This window comes from Pleurodeles waltl, chromosome 11, assembly GCF_031143425.1.
Source record: "Pleurodeles waltl isolate 20211129_DDA chromosome 11, aPleWal1.hap1.20221129, whole genome shotgun sequence".
NCBI classification, from domain to species: domain Eukaryota; kingdom Metazoa; phylum Chordata; class Amphibia; order Caudata; family Salamandridae; genus Pleurodeles; species Pleurodeles waltl.
In genome coordinates, this window is record NC_090450.1 from 173,141,766 (window position 1) to 173,163,777 (window position 22,012).

Sequence of the window (22,012 nt, forward strand, 5' to 3'; positions counted from 1 at the left end):
AACAGGTCTTAAACTGTGGCAACCCAATAATCAAAAGAAGATTATGGCCTGAAAATCAAACTGCATAAATGAAAATGAAATTAGGAGAAATATGTCTAAGGTTACCCATAATTAATTTAAAAATAAATAAATAAATGACTACCCATCCAAGAGGCAAAATGCTTTAGGATTCATGAACAGCAGAAATGCACCATACAATGAAACTGACGGTCTAGTCAAGGGACAGCTCTAAGGTATATTAGATGACTATGGGAGTTTTGCTGTGCTCACAGACCCAACCTCCTTATCATTTTCCATGAATCCCTGAAATTCTGTTCTTATGGGGCAAGCTAGTTACAAATCGTACGCTACAACCTCTCAGTGTGAGAACTATTGGTAAACTGTAAATAAACACTTTGATGGTCCTAGGTTCATGTTCCAACTTTGAAATGACATACGTTTTGTATAACTGTTGATAATCAGAGGGAAGAGGAATACCATTTCAAGCCATACATCGGGATGGTAGTGGAAACAGAAGCATACTGGAGCCAAAAATAAAAGATACAATATTTTCACATAACAGGCAGTATTCTAAAGGAACCACAAATCCACACTTCTAATCTATTTTTTTTTTTTTTTTTTTTAGAGATTCAACTTAGCAGAAGGACTAAATTCAAAGTAAAGGAAAAAATGGGATTTGTAACTTACAAAGCAGTTCTATTTCTTTCCATTACCTACACGCATGAAAATGGTGGTATATAATGATAACACAACCAATTAAATAGCAAAGAATACACAGCTTACATTTTCACCCAGTAAGCTATCTACTAATGAAATGTTGCAAACTGGTTATCAAACCTATTCACAAGCATCATAAGAAAAACAAAATATTTGGCCAAAACATTCAAATTAATTTACTGTCAGAGCGTGGCTTATCAAAATAAATTATAAAGAGACAGATACATACCCTCTCTCATACGTGAATTCGTCTTTAAGGGAATTGGCTGACGCCTCACCAATAAATACGGAAGGTATATCAATCTTCTTCATCAATTCAACTTCCGAGAATGAGTGATTTGAAAATATAAAGAGAATGGCAATCAATAGGTTAAATAATAATTTATTCTGTAGTAAAATGTTATGTTATGCCTCCACTAACTTTAATCATGAAGAACTGCCTTAAACAAAGTTGGGAGAGGCTGTTCATATAGATTATTTTAAACTAAATGTTTTTAAATCTGGCTGCAAACAGATTTTGTGGTCTGTTGGTCTGATCTATTGTTTCCAATATGCATGGAGTGAGCTTTGGGTCAGCCCCTTGCTCGTGATGTCAAGCTAAACAAATCAAAGGAGAATCTAATGCTGATTTAGATTGATTAAAAGATGTGTAAGTGAGCAGTGTAAGAGAGGAAAAATTAGTCAAACCAATCTAGGTTGATGTCTTAACAAATGTAATTATTTCAACAGAATGTAGAAGAATGGGAAGCAAGTGAGGAATGACTAGATCAAATTACAGGGTAGGACAAACAGGAGAGAGAGTGGGGAAAAACCCAAGAAGGTGTCTGAGAAATGTTGCATGTTTTAGTTGTGACAACTGGGCCACTGGAAATGGAACTGTCCTTACACAATTGTAATGCATGTTCCCAAAGTGATCAACTAGAGTTTACATAACATCCTCGGAGACAAAATCCTACCTTTTTTAGGACACCTCAAATGGGGCAGACTGCTCCTACATAAACTCATTACTGTACCAAAATGGGCCCTAGGTGAAATGTGTGATAACCGCATGCCTTACCGATACCAGTATTAGCTGCTTGGACCTCAAAACCTCTGAATTATCTTCACTACCTCATTCAGGTTTCACCATAGATGCTGCTGGCATTTCAAATACAAGAGCCCCACACACTACAGAAACCCTCTCTGTTATTCTAGTTCCCATTAATGATCAGCACAACTTCTTGTCGAGCCCTTCCTCACCCTTAAACACCACTGGAAAGAACCTTCTTTCTATGGAAATTGAATTGTAATGTTTAGTGCATTTATAATGGTGTTTCTTTGAATGGAGAGAAATTGATTGACATTGAAGTCGTAGCTGTTTTATGCAGAGTTACTGATTACACAGACAATTCAAAAAAATCAAACTAATGTACCTGAATCCATCTTCGATATACTTGATCAAGTGTCCTTTACTGTATAGTGCCAACAGTCTAATGACATAAGTTGTGTCACTGAAGCGGAGCCAGCAAAGATTAAAGTAAATTCTATGAAGAAGTTGGCTCGTACTCTTCAGTACCTGTTATGTCACGAAGCAGAACCAGGAATGCAACAAATAATCTTTGCCTCAATAAATCAAAGGATCTACTGCCCTCTATAAGTACATGTAGTACTCCTATTTAGTCAGTAGAAATCTGGTAAGGCCATGTACTGCTTTGTGCAATATCTTAGAGATGCTAATGCCATACTAATGCCAAGTTTTTCTGTTGTGCCAAACCCTGCGATCGTATTGTCTTGTATTCCAAGCACTTCCATATGGTTCACTGCTTAGATCTTTTTTCTGCCTTTTTCATTATCCCTATACATGAAGGCAGACAATACTTCCTCACTTTTCCATTTTTGGGGGAGAGGGGGCGATTAACATGGTATCAACTCCCACAAGGGTTTACTTGGTTCATCCATCTTTTCTCATTCATTGAACAAGGATTTGGACACCCATGTTTTCGCTGGCAGAGATACTTTGGTTCAATATGTAGATGATCTGTTGATTGTATTGGATTCACTAGACTAATGCAAGGTTAACTCGCTGTATCCCCTCAGTGAATTGGCCAAAATGGGGCATAGGTCTTTAAGGATGAAATTACAATTCTGTCTTCCCCGTGTTCGCCATTTAAATCACAAAATCAGGGCAAGGGAGAGACACTTATCAACAAACTGGATTGAAGGCATCTATAAGTTATGAAGTCCTGTCACTGTCTCTCAGGTACACACTTTGTTGAGAATGCTTCTCTAAATAAATGTTACCAAGATTAGGTCAAGAGGTACAATCCAAAGTCTTTGCATTGGACAAGAGAAGCACAGCAAGCCCTTGTAAATCTGAAGCAAGCTCTTTCCTACACCACTGCGATGTGTTTTTTGGATTATTCAAACATTCTCTCTGTATTGTCATAAAAAAAAGATGGGCTTGCCCCTGGGATAGTGGTACAAGATCACAAAATTCAGAAGAAATCAACAGCCTATTACTTTTTGTCTTTGATGCAGTTGTAGTGGGACTGTAGCCACCTTCAGAAGCTCTAGCGGTTGCCACCCATCTTGTACAATCCTTGGAAAACATTCCCATCAGCTATAATTTTATTGTGGTTGTGCCACATGCTGCACACGTCCTCCTGCTTACCACCAAAACACATTGCTTATCCATACATCATTTATCCATAACCAGTTTGTCTCAGTATGAAATTCTGCTATTGTCCACCTCTCACAGGACCCCAGTCCAGGGTCCTGTCTTGAAACAGACCTCACTGTTACCCACAGTCAAGACGAGGTGCCCCATGACTGTTCATTAGTTACAGCTCACTGGACAAATGCCAATATTTATCTCCGATACACCAAAATCCAATTATAAATTTGTATAATATGATGATAGTTCATGTCTTAGAAATGATTGCGGCACGTTTGTAACCAGTTATGCGGTTTGTCTTTTATATGAAGTTGTTGTGGGTCACTGTTTACCTCAAGTGCATTCCGCTCAAGTTGCTAAATGAGTTGTCCTTAACAGTGCTTTAATACTTTTCCAAAGAAATGTACCTATTTACTGACTGAAAGTATGCTTTCAATGTAGGTCATGACTTTAGGTGCTTTTACGCGCAATTTCCTCACCTCTACAGGAACACCTATAAAGAACAGTACTGATGTTAAGGGCTTGCTTGATGTTCTTATGATGCATTTTAAAACTGCTACTATTAAATGTGCTGCTCATCAGTCCTCTCAGGGTGAAGTGTCTAGGAGTCATGCTTTTGCTGACGTACAAAGTTGCACGGTCCCAAATTCTGATGTGGCTCTGGACATAGCCCAAACTACTGAATCGCTTGTAATATCAGTGATTTGTCTGAATTTTAGGACTGCGCACCAGATGCTGTGAAACAGGAATGGATTAAATAGAATTGCAAAAGGTAACCCAGAGGACTGAGGTTAGAGGGCACCGGGAGAGTGGTTGCCCTGAAAGGCATCACCCGTGTCAGAACAGATGGCACAATCTGTGAAAAACGTATTGGTTTGCTTCATTCTTTCTTTAAGTTGCCTAATAATATTGCCACTACTGTGTCACTTGTCAAGCCCGTAATACTGGGAAGGGAATTAAAGACACACCAGCTCCCCACCAACATCATCTGAGTTTTTTATCCACCTGCAGATGAGTTTTATATAAATGCCTATATGCTGTTCATTCTCTTATATTCTAATGACTGTGGGCCTGATTATGACCTTGGCAGATGGGATACACCGTCACAAATGTGATGGATATCCAGCCGGCCGTTTAACAGGTTCCATAGGATATAATGGAACTTATAATACGGCGGACTGGATATCCGACACGTTTGTGGAGTATCCCATCCATCAACGGCGTAATCAGGCCCTATGTCTCCTGATGGGGCTGAAGTATACACATATACCAAGCAGACGGACTGCAGTAGAGAAAAGGCTAATCTGAGATTCCATACCTAAGTTTGGGGTCCCAGCTAAAGTGTCCTCTGTAGTTCAGCAATTATGAATTACCCTAGGGAACAAGCAACACTTCCTTTATGAATACCATTTAAAGTCATCTAGGAAAGCTGAGTGCTTTAATTGTACACTCAAAAATAAGTGGTCAACTGAAGTCATTCCTGCTCAGGAAACTAAACATTTATCACAAGGATAATGTCAAGGCATGGCTCTCACAGCTCCAACCTAACCCGCCAGTTTCTCCACGTTTGCTTAAGTTGTACGTGCATGATGATTTAGTTTCCAGCACTGGAAATAACTTATTCGCTGTCACCACAGCTTATGTTCTCGGGTTTGTCTTGCCCTTTTTGTTCATGCAACCAAAGCCTGTCAAACTATATCCCGGTAATTGGATCCGCATACACATTTATCAACAAAAGTCCACTGTCCAGCCCTGGTGGGATGGCCTCTTCCAAGTCCTGCTCCCACTCTAGAAAAGTGTGAGTAGGAACTGCAGAGCTGTCAAATGTGACATCAATTGTGAATAAGCAGACACAATCAGTACTGCTTACTACAAACATCATTGTGCAGTATCTCAGGATGCAAGCCTGGATTCATTGCAACTACTAAGCGGACTACTAAGTAACAAAATCCCAGTTATTTCTGCCTCTACTGTAACTTCAACTCAATCTTCTTCTACATGACCGGACTGGATTTTACTGAATCACGAGGGCACAACAGCTAGAATAGGAGTTGCAATTGCAGCTCTCTCTATCAACCACTCCATAATACCAGTATCTTGTCCACTGCCCACCTTCAGAAGCAATGCTCAATGTACAATGAAAATACCTATCTGCATTTCTTGGAGCGGTACCAACAAAATCTTAATCCTTCTTAATGCTGGTGTGCTCATTTACCCGCTGACATTCAAGGGGAGGGAGTAGGAGGGAAGAATAGGTCTTAATCTGTACTTGCATGGGCATTACCTTGATGAATGTGACAATATCTCAGCTTTTTTACCGTATCCACTGGAGTCTTGTTTCCCCAATCAATGTGTCTTGCCTACTGTCATTCACCTTAATGACACTCAGTGGTGTTCCTCCTCTGGGGTACTAGAGTGTTGCCCAAGTCCCTAAATAATTTAAAAACTAAATCCTCTTGAAGCCAGGACTGGGCCTCTCGCTGCTCCCTAGGTTGAAGGCAGGGAGGGATGGCCCATCTGAGCGATTGGCAATGCAGCAAGCAGACAGCAACAGATGAAGTATGCATGTTGAGCTGGACAGGTCTGTGACTGTGGCCACCCCGAAATGCGCACTTCAGGCCTCAAACCAGCCCACTGTAGGAAGACAGGGGGAATACAGCACAGCTGCCCTATTCTCCTTTGGAAAGAAACACAAATGATGAACGGAATGTGGAGTAAATCAAACATTCACCCCCAGTCACAGATCTGGGTTTAATCGATCAATTCTTTTGCTCACCATGTCACCCCAGTTTGGACCCAGCCATATGCAAATCAGGCTTGACCCTGTTCCCCATGGGATCAGTCCAGTCCGAACTGCCATGCCAGGTCCTCCCTGGACAGGAAACAAACATCCTGGACCGGTATTCAGCACGAGGAAACTATCCAAAAAAGGGACTTTACAACATGACTTCAAAACATCAAGAATGTCTCAGAGAAAGTCCTTTAAGTGATCATTAAAATTATTTAATAATTGTAAAGTGAGGAGACGACAACATTGTTGCGACTAAAAGGAAGAAAGTTAAATAACCATCCTAAAGGGGTTGATGGATTGCGGCTTTATTACTTGCTGACCTCTGCCATTCCTTCACAGCTATCCTTCACCCAGCCTCTGCAAATAATATGAATGTGAAGCACGCCTAGTATATGCCGCTTATACTTGACTATTAATGTATTGATTTGTTTGAAATCGATTGGTGCAGAGTTCTACAGTATTTCATCCCCATTCTGGACAGGCTTTGATTTTAAAGACACACACTCTAGCATTCTAGATGTTTGTGGTTGCGTAATTCTGGGTATATGGCTCGGTCATATACATTAACTCTGGAACAAAATTGAAAGAATTCAGCATCACAGAAAATATGGCTTTTCCAAGCATTCAGACTCCTCATACAAAGGTCTGATACGTAGAGCACAACTTATAGGTCTTATGTTTAACTTGCACAAACCTTGCAACTTCATACATGATTGCACATATATTTCTCCCTACTTGATTGGATTTTGCTTTAAAATGCACCATTTGCTTCTCTTTTTTCAAACTTTTCTCAGGTTGAGGGAGGGTCCTGAACTCCCAATGTATCAGTCAAGCTACCTCGCTTAGTACTTAAAACTCATCCCCAAATTTTATTCCTCTACATTTTCACATTTTCACATTTCACCAGCTGCCACTACTGACACTGTGAATAGCAAAAAACTGGCAACTTCTTTGTGGAACACAGAGGGTGAGATTTTTCTCTGCTGCTGCAAGACCATACTCTGAACTCAGTCTCTATTACTGTCAGACACAATCAGGAGTCCCTCACTCACACAGCAGACCTCAGGAATATATAGGCACCTACTTTTTTTGCAGTAACAGAGTGAATACATGGTTTCAAAAAGACTGTATAGTGCTACCCTGCTTAAGTTGTTCCGGCTATCGATCATACCCCTGGGTAGACTCCCTAAATGCAAAACAGTACCATAAAAATATCTGAAACTGCCAGCTTATTGTTCTCTTATGCATGGAATGGGACTGGCTAGTCGTGAAGTTCAATCTATTGGCAAAATTCTGAAGTAAGTAGCAGATTCAACTGCAATCACTTTAGGATTAATATCAGATCACTTATAAGTTCAGAGAACTGTTATTTTACAGAATAAAATGTCTCGATTTTGTCATAGCTGCCAAGGGTCAAGACTGTGTCATCGTAGGTTTAAAATGCAGCTCATTCATACCAAATACCTTTCTGAATGTACATGACCAGATTGGTCACATCCATTGCAGAGTTCAGGCATTGCACAACATTTATGATGGGTTCAATCTTGATAGAACATTTGGTCTTGGCTGAAAAGCACATTTGGGGGTTTGGGGATGAAGATAATGCAGATATTAGTTGTTTTCTTCATACTCTTTCTACTATACATAGTAAGAAGTCTATCTGTGCACCATTCATCGCCTGACCAAGAATAAAGGTTTATCCCCCGTCTTTAACCGAGATCACTGATGACATTGGCATTACTACTGAATGCATTTCAATAGGTCTTGATGACAAAATGACCCATGGATTGACAGGGCCTACGTCAACTGATTTGCTCTAAAGGTTGAACAAAAGTGCGCAAAGGGAGGGATTGTGAAATTACTTTACCTCTATTGTGATCAGGGAATTCATTTTATTTGCCTCTTAACCGTAACAAACTGTACCACTTCTGACATATACCCCTCACTTTCATATTTGGTTAAAGTAAGCATAAACTTTCATGTAGCTTGTTCAGCTGTGGAAAGTTTACATTTTTATATCATCTTGAAAGTCAAATGTGGTCTGTCCTACAAGTTCCATAGGCCTCTAATGTTCTCATTGGTTCAGTTTCAGCCATGTGATCCCACTGACTCTTATGTGTGAGAAACTTATAAATGTGTCCATGGCATGAGTGCTTATGCGCTTATGCTTACTGGGTGCGGGGGGGAGCTGTGCATCTGGTCACCTGATTGTTATTCAAACACTTGATTTTTGTTTTTCAACAAACATGTGCAGGCTGGACGTAACCCTGAGAGCATTTTTAATTCCTGGCAGGCTTGAATAGGTCATCCAGTCCTGGTTAGTTCCTTGGATTCTGGCTTCCCATATCCCGCATTTACAATGGAGACGAAAACAACCAAAAGTACCAGAAGACTAAGAAATTGATGCAAAGACTGGATGAGCTATTCGCATCTGGAATAGCGAAACTAGAGATTTTCGGGGATGGCTTCATTGCATCGGTGCAAATGTATGCATTTTCCTTTACGGTACACACGGAAAATAGAATTAATTCATGGCACTAGTTGATGGATAAGGAAACAAAGACACAAAGGCGTGTTGTTAAAAGGGGAAGCTTGGATTTATCTAAACAAGTGCTAGTAACGTAGCAGCAATTGCAAAATGGGGAGTTTTGAAAAAGTATTCAATAAAAATAAATCTGTATAATTTTGCAGAAAGTATTAATTAAGTATAACTGGTCTCTCTTTTTGTTCAGGTATCCTCTGCATTCTGTAGTTTATTAAGTGTGGTGGGCACAATATACTGGGAGAAACACGGAAATGTGTACACAGCATTTTCCAACTGAAGCATGTTTTTTCACTCCTGGGCCCGAATGACTTTGCTTGCTGGCAGAGCACTTCTATGATGGAAAACCTCTCCATCCTACAGCTTTGTTTGCTATTCAAGTTAGTAAAATGTGGAAAGGAAAGTAGAATAAAGAGCTCGATTAAATCGTTGCCCGACATTTAATTTTGGGAATCCTGTTGTTGATCAATTAGGGAACCAAAATGTATTGTCATGAACAAACAATTCCCTAAAAACTTACTTCATATTGAGAGAGCTACCGCACTCCGGCCTTTCAGAAGGAGGACACACTTGGAAGGTCACAGTCTTTCTGTCCGCCTTAGGACAACTCTGAGCCTCAAGTATCCTTTATTTGTTGTCTCTTTGTCCACTGCATGGACCAGAACCTGGATTTTGATGGGTGAGCCCACAAAGTCAAAAGAGTAATAACTGAGTTGCTCATCCCATGCATGCCCCCCCCCAACTAAAAAAATGGGCCAATGGGTATAACCCCCACTTCTACAATTCCTGTGCCCATGTCGCTGTGGATGTTCCTTCTGAAGGATAAAGATGAAATAATACAGATCATTGCTGAAGCTCAAAAGAGGTGTTTCGTTTTTAATTTTTCTTTGCAATTGAAAATGATAGGTATAAGTTTATCAAGGTATGTTCTAAACATGGCATTCAATAGAGATAAGGACAAAGGTACCCATGCAGTTTTGTTACCTGCCTACCTTTGGCAAGAAATTATTTTTGCCTCCGTGTGCCTTTCCTCAGTCATATTACTACATTGTTGTTGCCTTTATCCCTATAGTTTCTGTCTCTTTGGTCTTGGTAGTCTAGAGCTCGAATGTTTGGCATTGGCAGGATAATCTGAATTCAGATTATAATGAATTTTAAGCACATTGAGGGAAAATAAGTTCATGAAACTATGAAGCAAATGGAGTGGGAAGTAAGTTGTTTATTCGCAGTTTAGGTGTAAGAGAGGCATGGAGTATTTTCACCCACTTAATATGGATGAGAATTATTGAACACATCGAAGTGTCTGAAATAAGTAGGGCTAATGTATCAAGCTGAACATCCTGGAGGCGTCCAAAAACACTGGGTTAAGGTGGTGTAAGAGCAAATATTGTGTAGAAGTTATAAGAGGTTGCGCTCCGGGTTACAAACCGCAACTGTTTGGGCAGTACCATAGTGGGCATAAGGTAAAGCAATCCACCTGGTAATAGCTGTGCTGGAATATTATAGTCAGCACTTATTAGTGGTAGAGGCCTGTAGGAACTGAAACTTGTAGGGTTTTTATCTGCTTTTAGCAATGTGATCAAAAGGACTCCATGCAGAGTTCTATTGAGGGAAACTGAATAGAATGCTTCTTGATATACAGCAAGCAAGTAAGGGGCAATAAGCGTGCCATATTCTTTACAGAACTAAATTGTCAGGTTTATCACTTCCGGTAGCTTTACCATTAGGCATGCTAGGGAATGTGATCTCTTCCACCGTGGTGATACGTGCCAAATACTCACGGTGGACAAGCGTGAGTCATGCCAGAGCCACATTATCTAAGTATATGTCAATCTCTATGGTATTTACTTCTCTGCTCAATTTAACGTTGTATAGTAATCTGTGAAAGCCTGTACAGTAGAACCAGAGCTGAAACAGTGCCAGGCTGAGTAGTATGTATCTCTGGTTTTGCTCGACGCAGACCACGGTCTATGGATTAATGCGGTTAATGGATTACTACATTGATCATCATCGCCATTTCTATGGCTGCGTAGTATTTACCTAGAAAATGTATTTTCCTTTAAGAACTTCATTGTATTTTCAACTAATGTCTAACATCTCAGTAAGTAAAGTTGTGATCAGGCCTGCTTTAAGGGAAAACGATATATCCTTACGTTACAATCAAGTGCAGACACCATTGACCATATGGACAGGAGGATACCTGCATATCTGGAAACTTTAAATGCCTCTAGTATATGCCTTTATAAAAACAGAATCCAACAGCACGTCCAATGAGAAACACCACAGTCTACGATCTATATCATTTGTTGGAAGTGTCGGTGCAAGGAGTACTAGGCAATGGTCCAATAGAGTTCTCACCAAAAGCTTCACATCTACCATCCATAAAATGGCATCTTTTAAGGTTAGCCAATAATCCAAGTGTGAGGAATTCATGAACTGATGAACAATGAGTACACTCACTTCATTCCAGATTGCGGGTGCTCCTGATATCTATCAGTTTATATTGTGCTATAATTAGTGCAATGTTTTAGCAACAAGAGTTGTGTGGTACCAGCGCTAGCATTCCTACCCATCTGGGGGTCAAGAGTGAGGACGAAGTCCCAACCCCCCACACACAGTACTGTTCCTGTGGTGTATTGATTTAAACTGGAAGCCAAGCTTCTGAAAAAAGTGGTCGAGTTTGTATGTGGTTCTTAAACAAACAATTCTAATATGAAGTTCTTCCAACATACCGCAGACTAACAGACCATGGCATTCAGGGTCCCTCAACATGTGGAATTATAATCTGTACATCCCAAGCAGAGTTCGAATGAGAGACGAAGGAACGACATTCGCTCCATCTGAATGCAAACTTGCCATGTGATTGGGTGGTTAGGGGTGTTTCTTGAAGGTGAATATGGATATCGTGCCGCTCTAGGTATGGCTGTATTTGTGCTGATTTCCAGGCGTTATGACCTCTGACATTCCATGTGCTGAGACTGACATTACGTTTAAGATACGACTGTGGCTTCACATTGCAAGTTAATGCAGGTAGCCGGTTAGGATATGGAAAGTGTGTTCAAGACATGCTGTGGTTGAGGTGCAACCATCATCTGGCAATACAGAAACCAACATCAACGAAGAAACCAACTCGTTTCCATCCCCCACCGACCCCCTAACAATCAATGGACAAACCCAACTTTCCAATTCTTAACGTGAAACTAATTACAAGGCTCGTTAAGTGTGGAGGAGGAATTTTTCAAGTGAGAATAAAAATGTTTTGTAAAAATAAAAGAAAGGAATTCGAATAGAATGCTGGCGTGTACACTACGTGTTTGGCTCCACATTTCTGTATCATAATGTATTGACTTTGTGACTCATGTAATGCATAACAACGGTGGGGTTGGCGGTTATTGTTTACCTTTATAGAGTGTGTTGTTCCGCACCCCTGAGTGTTTGCAAAATGTGCCCTCTCTTGTTTCTTTTCCTAAGCGTGTGGGGCAGTCAGGCCAGAGCCTACCCTCTGCTGTCGTACAGCCAGACCCAGGCCTGCTAAGCTCTTCATAGTAAACTGATTTTGCACTAACATGTCACAGGGGCAATCCCACAAAACAAAGTTACATAGCAAATGGAGCGTGTGTCCATGCATGCATACTAAGCACAAAAACATATGAACAGTGGAGATTACAGTCAATGTTCAGCATTCAAATGGTTTCCTGACCAGACTGCATAAGGTCAGTAAAGAGCGAGATAGACACCCTTGGGTAGTTGATGTATTTTATCTTTCTGGTGGGTCTATGTGCAAGGTGTGCCGTGATAGTTCAATATCCTCGGGATAATAGGGTTATGCGGGGCTCTAGGAGGAGGTCGTTGTGCTAGTGATGTGTGCATGTTCACTCACAAATATCTCAGAGAACTTTGATCTGCCAAAGGTGTCTGTCAACATTGTCTACGAATATTTCCACCTTTCCTGTATTTGCTGATTAGGGATCTCCCACTATCTACCTGGACAGGACTTGTAAGCCCTTGTTCTGGTTTTGATAGCTGCCATTACTGTGTCCACCGGGGCCCTGTGCTGTTGTAGAGTTCTCTGTGTCTGAGATTCGCCGCTCTGCCATATCAACTCTTTCAGCTTTTCTGTCCATCATTTCATTCAACTGATCCACTCTCTAGGTTAGATTCTATCTTACCTTCAAAAGTTGAGAAGCTCTTCGGCATGCCCAACTCTTTGATGCCATTTGTATATTCCAATGTATCAAATTTGAATGCTCCATTGCTCTATCCTCAGATGCTGCCCCCCTGTTGTCTATGCCAAAATGAATGCTTGGATTGGAACTGGTCCTTTTTGCCCATGTTCTCTCTTTGTGCACTAAGGACTCTTGTTACATGAAATAAGCAAGCTTATGGTCAGCAGATGTCACTGCACTGTGAAGTAGTGTCACATACGGGCAATTAGGAAAATCTGTGCTGGTGGAGGCTAATATGCGCCATCCTGCAAGCTACAGCCCAATATTCAATGAAGAATTATTATATGACCACAGTAGGCCTGTAAACATGCTGCATTGTATAATGGTGGGTGCATAAGGGGAAGGTGACTTGTCATATCTTGTTGTACATCATGAGGTCCATGCTCGGATACGTGGTTTCTGACACAGTATCATGTCATAGTAGCAATTAAACTGAGATGGTTACATCAGGAGTGTAATGAGTCGACATAAGAGCATATAATTACACAGTCCTCCAGTTAAAGCAACATGCCCTGGGCAACTATGGGCTCAGTATCAGGTGCCACAAGCAAGCCAACTTCATCCAGTGTCTTTAGAAATGTATTGTTTGGCATCCAGTGGTAAAGCACTGCCATCCAAAGTTCAATGCAGACAAGCAGTCTAGGCCACAACATGGGCCTGCAATGACACAGTTGGATGGGCAGCGCCCACCGCATCTCAGACACAGCCAGAGACCTACACAAGCCACAGGTCTAAGGTGGTGTTGTGGTCCTGGCCCCAGTGACCAGAGTTATTGTTGGCACATCCCGCCAGAGGGCGGTACCACACACACCAGGCAGCATTGCCTCTCACAGGCACATCAGCAGCAACCATGTCAGCAATGTCGAGCCAGGCTGGATGAGATCTTGTCTCAGGATACGTGGGCCCTGGGTTGCGGTGCCAAAATTTGGGTCAGCAAGGATGCCATTGGTTTGCCCATTCTTAGTGGCCACAAACTGTAGAGTGCAGCGGGAAACATCCTGAACAACGAGGTCTAAACCACTACTTGCCTGAACCACTACTGCTAAACAACTAAAAAGTCTCTACAACTAAGCACTGAACAACTAATGTCTAAACAACAATTGCACCTGAATAACAATTGCCTGAACAACTAATTTTAAGGTAAGTTTTTCTTTTTTTATGGTTTATTAGTTGCTGAGAATATATATATATATATATATATATATATATATATATATATAAGTTGTTTAAAAACCAAACAGAAAACCTTACCTTAAAATTAGTTGTTCAGGCAATTGTTATTCAGGCACAATTGTTAGTTAGACAGTAGTTGTTCAGCACTTAGTTGTAGAGACTTTTTAGTTGTTTAGCAGTAGTGGTTTAGGCTATAGTTGTTTAGGACCTAGTTGTTCTGTCACATATTCGAGTGCAGCATTAAAATCAGCAAGATTTTGACACATTGCAGGTTCATGCCACAAGTGACTCACCTTGGGTCCCTGCTCTCAGGTGCCCCTCTCCCTGGTCGATATTAAATGCTCACTTTTGTGTTGTAGGCCTTGCAGGTGCTCACTTGATCTACGGTATTGTTATATTGATCACAGTATAAGATCACAAACCCATATCACGTTCACAAGATCTACCAAGTTCCCTGGTCACCTAGTCAAATATCTGAAATTCGATTTATTAGGCGAGTCGTTGTCAGAAATTCAAACTACAGTACATCCTCTAACCAACTATGCTTATGGTATTACATTATCTTTTCAACAAAGGTGACTGCGTTTGCTTCTTCACAACTGACATCATATTGACTGGTCTGTAGTTTCCAGGAACCTTTCTACTCGGACTTTTAAATGGGGAGTGGCTACGTCTTCCTAACTCCAGCACTGACGAGCATCTTCACTGTCTAATGGGCTATTCAACAGAGTGCTACTACCATTTTCTAAGCTACTTAGGTATTCTATTTTGTGTTCCTTGTGGTGACTGTACACTGATCAAGGTTTGCAGGCACTGTCCTTTGAAAATGGGGTACTATGCCCCTCTATCCCGTTTGTTCATTCACAGCCCTGCATCAGCACCTCACTGTTACGTTCTGGTATGAATATTAAAAGACATATCAGTACAACAACTGGTATTTTTTTTCTGGAGGGCATCTAAATGTTTCTCACACTTCAGAATTTCTTTATCCATTGACAGGCCTAGAAACTGATGTCTTCCTTCGAGAACTGAGATGATGTTGCATTGTGCAGGATAGCTCAAAAACAGTTTCTGTGATACCCGATCATTTGGAATATTAGACCTCTAACGTGTGTCAAGCCGAATTCTCAATTGTGATGTATCTTTTCTGGGATTGTAAGTACTTCATATTCCATACTCGGTAATATCCTGTATTAACACTGAATTCCAATAGAAAAAAATAATTTTTGTTTCCTTTTTTTCACATTTTTGCAAATGTTCTCCGATTTTGTGCTACTACCCACCAGACCACCCGGCTTGCTTATGTCGGATTTCTACATGAGACAATACTTACTATCATTGGATCCCATGCTAATTAGGTCATCGGAGTCCACATTGTACACGACAGCTGCCTTGTATCCAGCCTTCTGAGCGTTTAACACCTGAAACACACGCAAAAGGATGATTTATCTGCACAAATGTATAGTATGTTTATGCCTTTCAACCATTTCGATTAGCAATTAAAATATATATTCTTTGTAAAATAGGTATGACAAATCAGCAGTTATGAATGCAGATTACTTGGAGAAGGTACTTCCAAAAAAAATATCTAAGGTAAGAAAATTTGTCAATAGCAAATGTGTGCACTGTCCCTAAGTCCATCTGTGTAGCACACTCTTTTTGCAAGGAATCCAATGTTTATGTTTTCTTTGGAAAACAAGTTAAAAATGAAGCTAAATGATAACTAATTATAGCTAGGATTATATAACTCGATTATTAAAAACATACACAAGGAATACATTTAGTTAAAATTGCGATGCACAACAGTTGCTTTCTCTCCTTAAACATACTTCCGTTGCAAGCCTCTGTCACTCCTGCCTGGTCAATCTCACAAAGCCTGTTCCTACAGAATAATTCTTGAAACAAAATCTGGCAATCTTGTTCACATACAACTATGCTTGGGAAGATGTTTGCATCTTTCAAACTGTTGGTGTGTTTTGTTTAGGAGTAGGAATATCAACAACCTTTCTTGCACTGTCCTTAATTACAACAGTGCCTGCTAACCTCGAGATGTTCACTCACTCATTGAATACATCAGCCATGCAAGACCTCTGGAAGACTAGTGGCATTTAGCATTTAGAATACATCGGAACATAAAAGTATTGCTCCTTCTATACGAAAACACTTATTGTTAAAAATGTAGTAATGTCAGGGTCTGACTCATTATGGATCCTCATCCATGGGGCTGCGCTGGAATCAGGATCCGAGATAATTATATGATAAGAGCTCTGCTCTCTTGCATTTGTATCACACAGGCTTCTTCGAGGCTTCAGTTCTATATAAAGCTGGCTGTAGGTGAACAAATGTGTCTGTAAAAACCTTGCAAACCTAGCTTCAGGCAGTCGCTGAACTGACATCCCAACTTGGATGGCTTCAAACTTCAAAGATGCCTGACATCCCATTCTCATAATTCTCCATCCACTAACACCTTCTACGCTCTGAAGGCACTCCACCCACCCCCAGCAGTTCTGTAGAGTTGAAGGCTACCCCACTCCTGGGGTACGACGGCAGGACATCAAGGATATCTCTGTATGTAATCAGCCTTACAGAGCATCAGGCCCTATTCACTGCGATAACGGTGTTGGGTGACACAGTACTGTTATATTTGATGCATATGACGACTGATACCAAACAAAAGCAGTTAACATTACATAAAGGCTTCTCTGGCAATGCGGAACCAGTTCCTGCCTTTCAAACGCAATATCTATTACTCCTTACACATCACGTGAAAGTGGCACTCCTTATTGGAAGATCTTATCAACAATACACTGGCCTTGGCAACTTCTTTCATGAGCATCACTGCCCTTACACTGTATTGGTTTTAGGCAGAGTAAAAACCTCTATGAGAATGGAGACACGCGTGCCAAGCTAAAGGTACCTGACCCCTCACCCTCCACCAACAGACCCTTTATCTACAGGTCCACAATGCACAAATCACGCAAAACGTTTCTGAAAACGATTAGTAAGAATAATCATCGTTTGACAATTGTTCGTTTTAAGCATATCAAATACGGTCTGGGCCAAATGATGTCTGCATTGATGGCTGCAGCAAACTTACTTTCCACCTTTACTACTGACTGATTGATAAGCAGAGTGATACACTTCGCACAAGGAGCACGTAAAGCAGGACCATCTTATCTGTCCTTCACGAACGGGGAGTGGAAACCATAGTACCTTTAAGTTAACACCAAAACAACTAGTAATTAGTTGCAAAAGTATTTTAGAAACAGTTAATATATTTCAGGCTTTAAAAAAAATGGTGAAGCTCGAGAAATGTAGTGAAATGCAGAGAGATTCTAAGTGTCCTGTAATGGCCTATACCACGCGAAAACATGTTGCCATAAGTACCTACTTTTCATTCTATTGTGTAAACCGCTGATGTAATTATGCTTTGAGCTGCCCTTCCTCTGGACTGTTGCTCTGGTAGCAGACAAGATGAAGTCACACCTTCACTGTAATGACCTATTACAGTAAGCAGCTTTGTCATTTCGTTATTACAGGTGACTAGAGAACTCACAACTTCCGCAAGGAAGTTGTTGGAAAGGGTCTGGACGACCTTTCCTCCTCTCCAGTGGTTGAACTACACCACCAAACAGTAATCCTTAACTGAATGAGTGGCAAGTAGTTCTCATGTGGGCAACACATATATTGTTCATTGCTACACCGGATCTCACAATCGCACAGACAATGTCATGGATGGATCTCCCTTGAATAGTCAAAAAAGAAGAGCCTCCGCAACTGCCTTACTGGCTTTGATTAGTACACAATAAAGCCACCTAGTAAGGGCGCTACCTAAGATAGCTCCATTTCCCGCAAGACTGAATGACAGAAAACAGCAATCTGAATGACTGGAATGAAGCCACGCACACAACAAAGGCTCTATTCACATCTAAAGAACAGAGGGATATCTCACCAGGAGAGGCTGAAAACTTGGTGAAGGGAGGTCAACATCTTGCTTTATGTGGAAGGCCCCCACACATTTGAACAGAACCAGACAACCAATCAGGACAGAATTTCAAAAATGTTCCTGACAAAGCTATGTTCCCATGATCCAACAAAGAAAGTCAAGAGACATGAAATAATCGAATTTGCCAAAAGTAGAAAAATAACTCTCTACCAGAGGTTCGTAAAAAGCATTTTGAGGTAGGGCCTGAGGGATCTTTGCCATGGCCATTGCCTCAATCAGTACCGCCAAAATACTCTGTCTGACACCCGATCACTGGTTAGTACATTTGGGAAGGGAGTTCAACCTGTGGTACACCAACAGACGCTTAGTCCCACTTACCCTGTTGAGAACTGAAGGCAGTGAACACAATTGGGAAAACGCTGGATTCTGGGTGAAGGAAACTAAAAGTATACCCCAGAAGGTGCTTCTCTTCGGACTGGAGCAAGGGAGGATGAAGCTCTGTTTATGACAATGGAGGAGCTCTGATGCAGAGGGATAAACTTGACCATCACTTAGCTAACCAATTTAACCAAAAAAACAATTAAGGTTTTCCCTGTAGAACAAGTATTTAAGACTGGACTACTGAATAAATGTCCAGGTTTATCAACTGAAATTACTGAATCCAAAAAGATATAACATGAGTGACAAAAACAGTTATCTTTTTGGAATTGGTGTCCTATAACTTTGCCTGCAAACCAGGCACTTACAGATGGATCTTCTGATGATCGTAGTATGGAGAGCAGGCATATTCCAGATCCTTATTTACCAAGCACAATATGCAGTGGTTATGCAGTTCATCTGCTGCAAGCGTGTATTAGCACCAAACGCAAAGCTGAAAGTAGGACACAGAGAGGAAAATCTTCAATTTTAAACTCAACAAGGGCTATTTATAGGGTCTAGGAACCTCTAAGAATTTGGTGAGTGTAAAAGAAGCAGCATTCATGTCACACAAATGGGGAGAAAAAGAGAGTGTGTACCTATCAATCAATCAATCAATCCGTTTTTGTAAAGCCCGGGTTTACAAAAATTGATGGTGAGGGTCTCAAGGCACTGGAGGTTAGGGGCCTCATCCAAAGAGCCACATCTTGAGATTCTTCCTGAAGATGGTAAGCAACAGGCTTTGTCTGAGGTGCAGGGGGAGATTGTTTCATATCTTTGCTGCAATGTAGGTGAAGGCTCGTCCTCTGGTGGTGGTTTTGCAGATGCGAGGGATGGTGGCCAGGGCCATCTGGGCAGGGCAGAGGGATCTGGCGTTAGTGTGGAAGGAGACGCAGTGGTTCAGGTAGGCTGGTTCCAAATTGTGTATGGCCTTGTACGTGTGGGTGAGTAGCTTGAAAGTGATTTTCTTCTCAACCGGTGGCCAGTGGTGGGTCCTCAGGTGTTGAGAGATGTGTTCTTGGCGAGAGAGGTTCAGAATTAGTCTGGCAGCGGCGTTCTGGAAGAGTTATAGATTTTTTATGTTTCTAGTTGAGTTGCCGGCGTAGAGGGTGTTGCGATAGTCAAGCTTGCTAGTGACTAAGATGTGGATGACTGTCCTGAGACAGTCTCCTGGGATCCATCCGAAGATCTTCAGAAGTTTGCGGAGTGTGTGCCAGCAGGAGGAGGCGACTGACTTTACCTAGCAGGTCATGGATAGGGAGGAGTCAAGGATGATGCCTAGGTTGCAGGCATGCTCAGTTGCTACGGGGGGGGGTTGCTGAGGGATGTGGGCCATCAGGAGTCATCCCAAGCTGAGGTGGCGTTTCTGAAGATGATGAGCCCAGCCTTGCCGGAGTTGAGCTTGAGGCTGCTTTCTCTCATCCAGGTGGCGATGGCTTCCATTCCTGAGTGGAAGTTCCTTTTGGCCACGTCTGGGTCTTTGGTGAGGGAAATGATGAGTTGTGTGTCATCGGCATATGACACAATGTTCATACCGTGGCTTCTGATGATGGCAGCGAGAGGGGCCAAGTATGTGTTGAACAGTGTGGGACTCAGTGAGTATCCTTGGGGAACTCTGCAGTTGACTGCTGTGGGTCTGAAAGTGTAGAACGGGTCTGACCCACGGTATCCTCCCGGAGAGGAAGGAGTGGATCCATTCCAGTGCTCTTCCGCGGATTCCTATGTCATGAAGTCTGGTGCGCAGAGTGCTGTGGGAGACTGTTGAATGCTGCTGAGAGGTCGAGGAGTATGAGTGCTGCAGTGTGGCCGCGGTCTAGGAGTAATCGGATGTCGTCAGTGGCTGCCAGGAGGGCTGTCTCCATGCTGTGGTTGCTGCAGAAGCCAGACTGGGAGCTGTCCAGGGAGATATTGGCCTCAATGAAATTCCGTAGTTGTACATTGATTGCTTTCTCCAGTACTTTGACTGGGTAGGGTAGCAGCGAGATGGGGTGGAAATTCGTTAGTTCTGATGGGTGGGCCGAAGGATTGTTCAGGAGAGGGTGTATTTTGGCATGTTTTCAGTCCTTGAGGAAGGTGCCAGTGTTGATGGAGCTTGCAGGCGATAGATGCGCTGGCTCTGATGCATATGTGGTGTGGGCAAGGGTCCGTGGGGGCTCCGCAGTGGGTGCCGTTCATGATGCTGACTGCTTCCTCTGTGGTGAGCGTGGACAAGCTGTGGATGGTCTGGGTGGGTTCCTGGGGGAGGGGTTGGTCACAGGTTCCGGTGCCAGCAGTTTCCAGGAGGAAACTGTCATACATGTCCTGGATCTTGTGGTGGAAAAAGGTGGAGAGTTTATCGCAGAGGTCTTGTGGCGGGGGATGCTGGTGGCTTTGGAGGTGGTATCTGTGATATCATTGATGACTGAGAAGACTTCCTTAGAGTTGTGTGTGGAGGAGTTGATGTGCTCCCAGAGTGCGTCCTTCCTTGCGTTCTTGATTTTTCATCAGTGGGCTCCGGTTGCAGCTCTGAATGAGGCAAGGTCTTTGCTGGTTTGGCGGTTCCTCCATTTTTTCCATAAACTACTGTGGGTACGCTTTGATCCTTGGAGTTCGGTGGTGAACCAGCTGGCTTTCTTGGGTACGTGTTTGGCCGATGTCAGCCAGAGGGGGGCTAGAATGTCGGCGCATCTGCTATGTGCAGCAGTACTGCATAGGATGTACTCATGCATGCGCGGTGCTTGCAATACAAAGCTATATATTTTTTAAGAGCTCTACAAGCAGTTTCTGGTCCAACAACAAGGTGGCAGGGATACCCCCGTTTGAGAATGGAAGAGAGCCAGGAATTAAGGCCATTCTTTTTGATGCCAACAAGTATGCCTATCCAACAACCTTACATGTTTTTACCCCAGGCTTCTAGATCCTTGAAACAAGCGCCCGAAAAATGTTGTATTTTGCATGGTATAGGCCACACATTTGCAAGTTATTTTCAAATCAAACACACAATTGCTTAATCCTACAGGAGGCCCACTGAATGGGACTAAAACCTGGGTGATGCGGAATTCAGATACTCCGTGTTAAGTCCTGGGGTCTTACTGAGTACTAAAGAAGTAACTGGGGTAACAACCTCTTCACTTGTTACAGCAACTTCGATAGAATGTCTGATTCCAGTTGGTAGCTTGGGCAAGTGAAAGAGAACAAACAGGACGTTGCTTGGTTATTATCTATTGGCAAATCAAAAGAACTGAGATAATAACAGACCAGGAACAGACTCCTATGCACATTAGTGGAAGTGAGAGAACCACTACCTTGTTCGACAACTAACCTTATTCTCGTTTTTAAGTTTGTGCTGCTTGTTGCAACAACTATGGTGAAATTGTTATTATGTGTGTAGTAATCTTTATCCCATACGTTCAGAGAAGTGTGGCTTCAACTGTACCTATTAAGTCCATTAAACTGCTTTTCGGTCCTATTTTCACTCCTTTGCTAAATTTACTCTCAAACACTTCAACAACTACCTCAGCATTTCCCAATAGTGATCGGCAGCCATTCCACAGAATCAAAATAAACT

General features: G+C 41.9%; 1 protein-coding gene across 4 annotated transcripts in view; it reads right to left on the reverse strand.

Annotated features, from left to right (window-relative positions):
- Window positions 1–22,012, reverse strand: part of RNF13 (ring finger protein 13) — a 292,449-nt gene that overhangs the window by 148,450 nt on the left and 121,987 nt on the right. For all 4 annotated transcript variants that reach the window (XM_069213370.1, XM_069213366.1, XM_069213369.1 and 1 more), the window contains 2 exons: window positions 15,436–15,523; window positions 947–1,037 (listed from right to left, as the gene is read on the reverse strand). In XM_069213370.1, coding sequence (XP_069069471.1) covers window positions 947–1,037; window positions 15,436–15,523 — 179 coding nt within the window. The remainder of the gene's footprint in view (window positions 1–946; window positions 1,038–15,435; window positions 15,524–22,012) is intronic.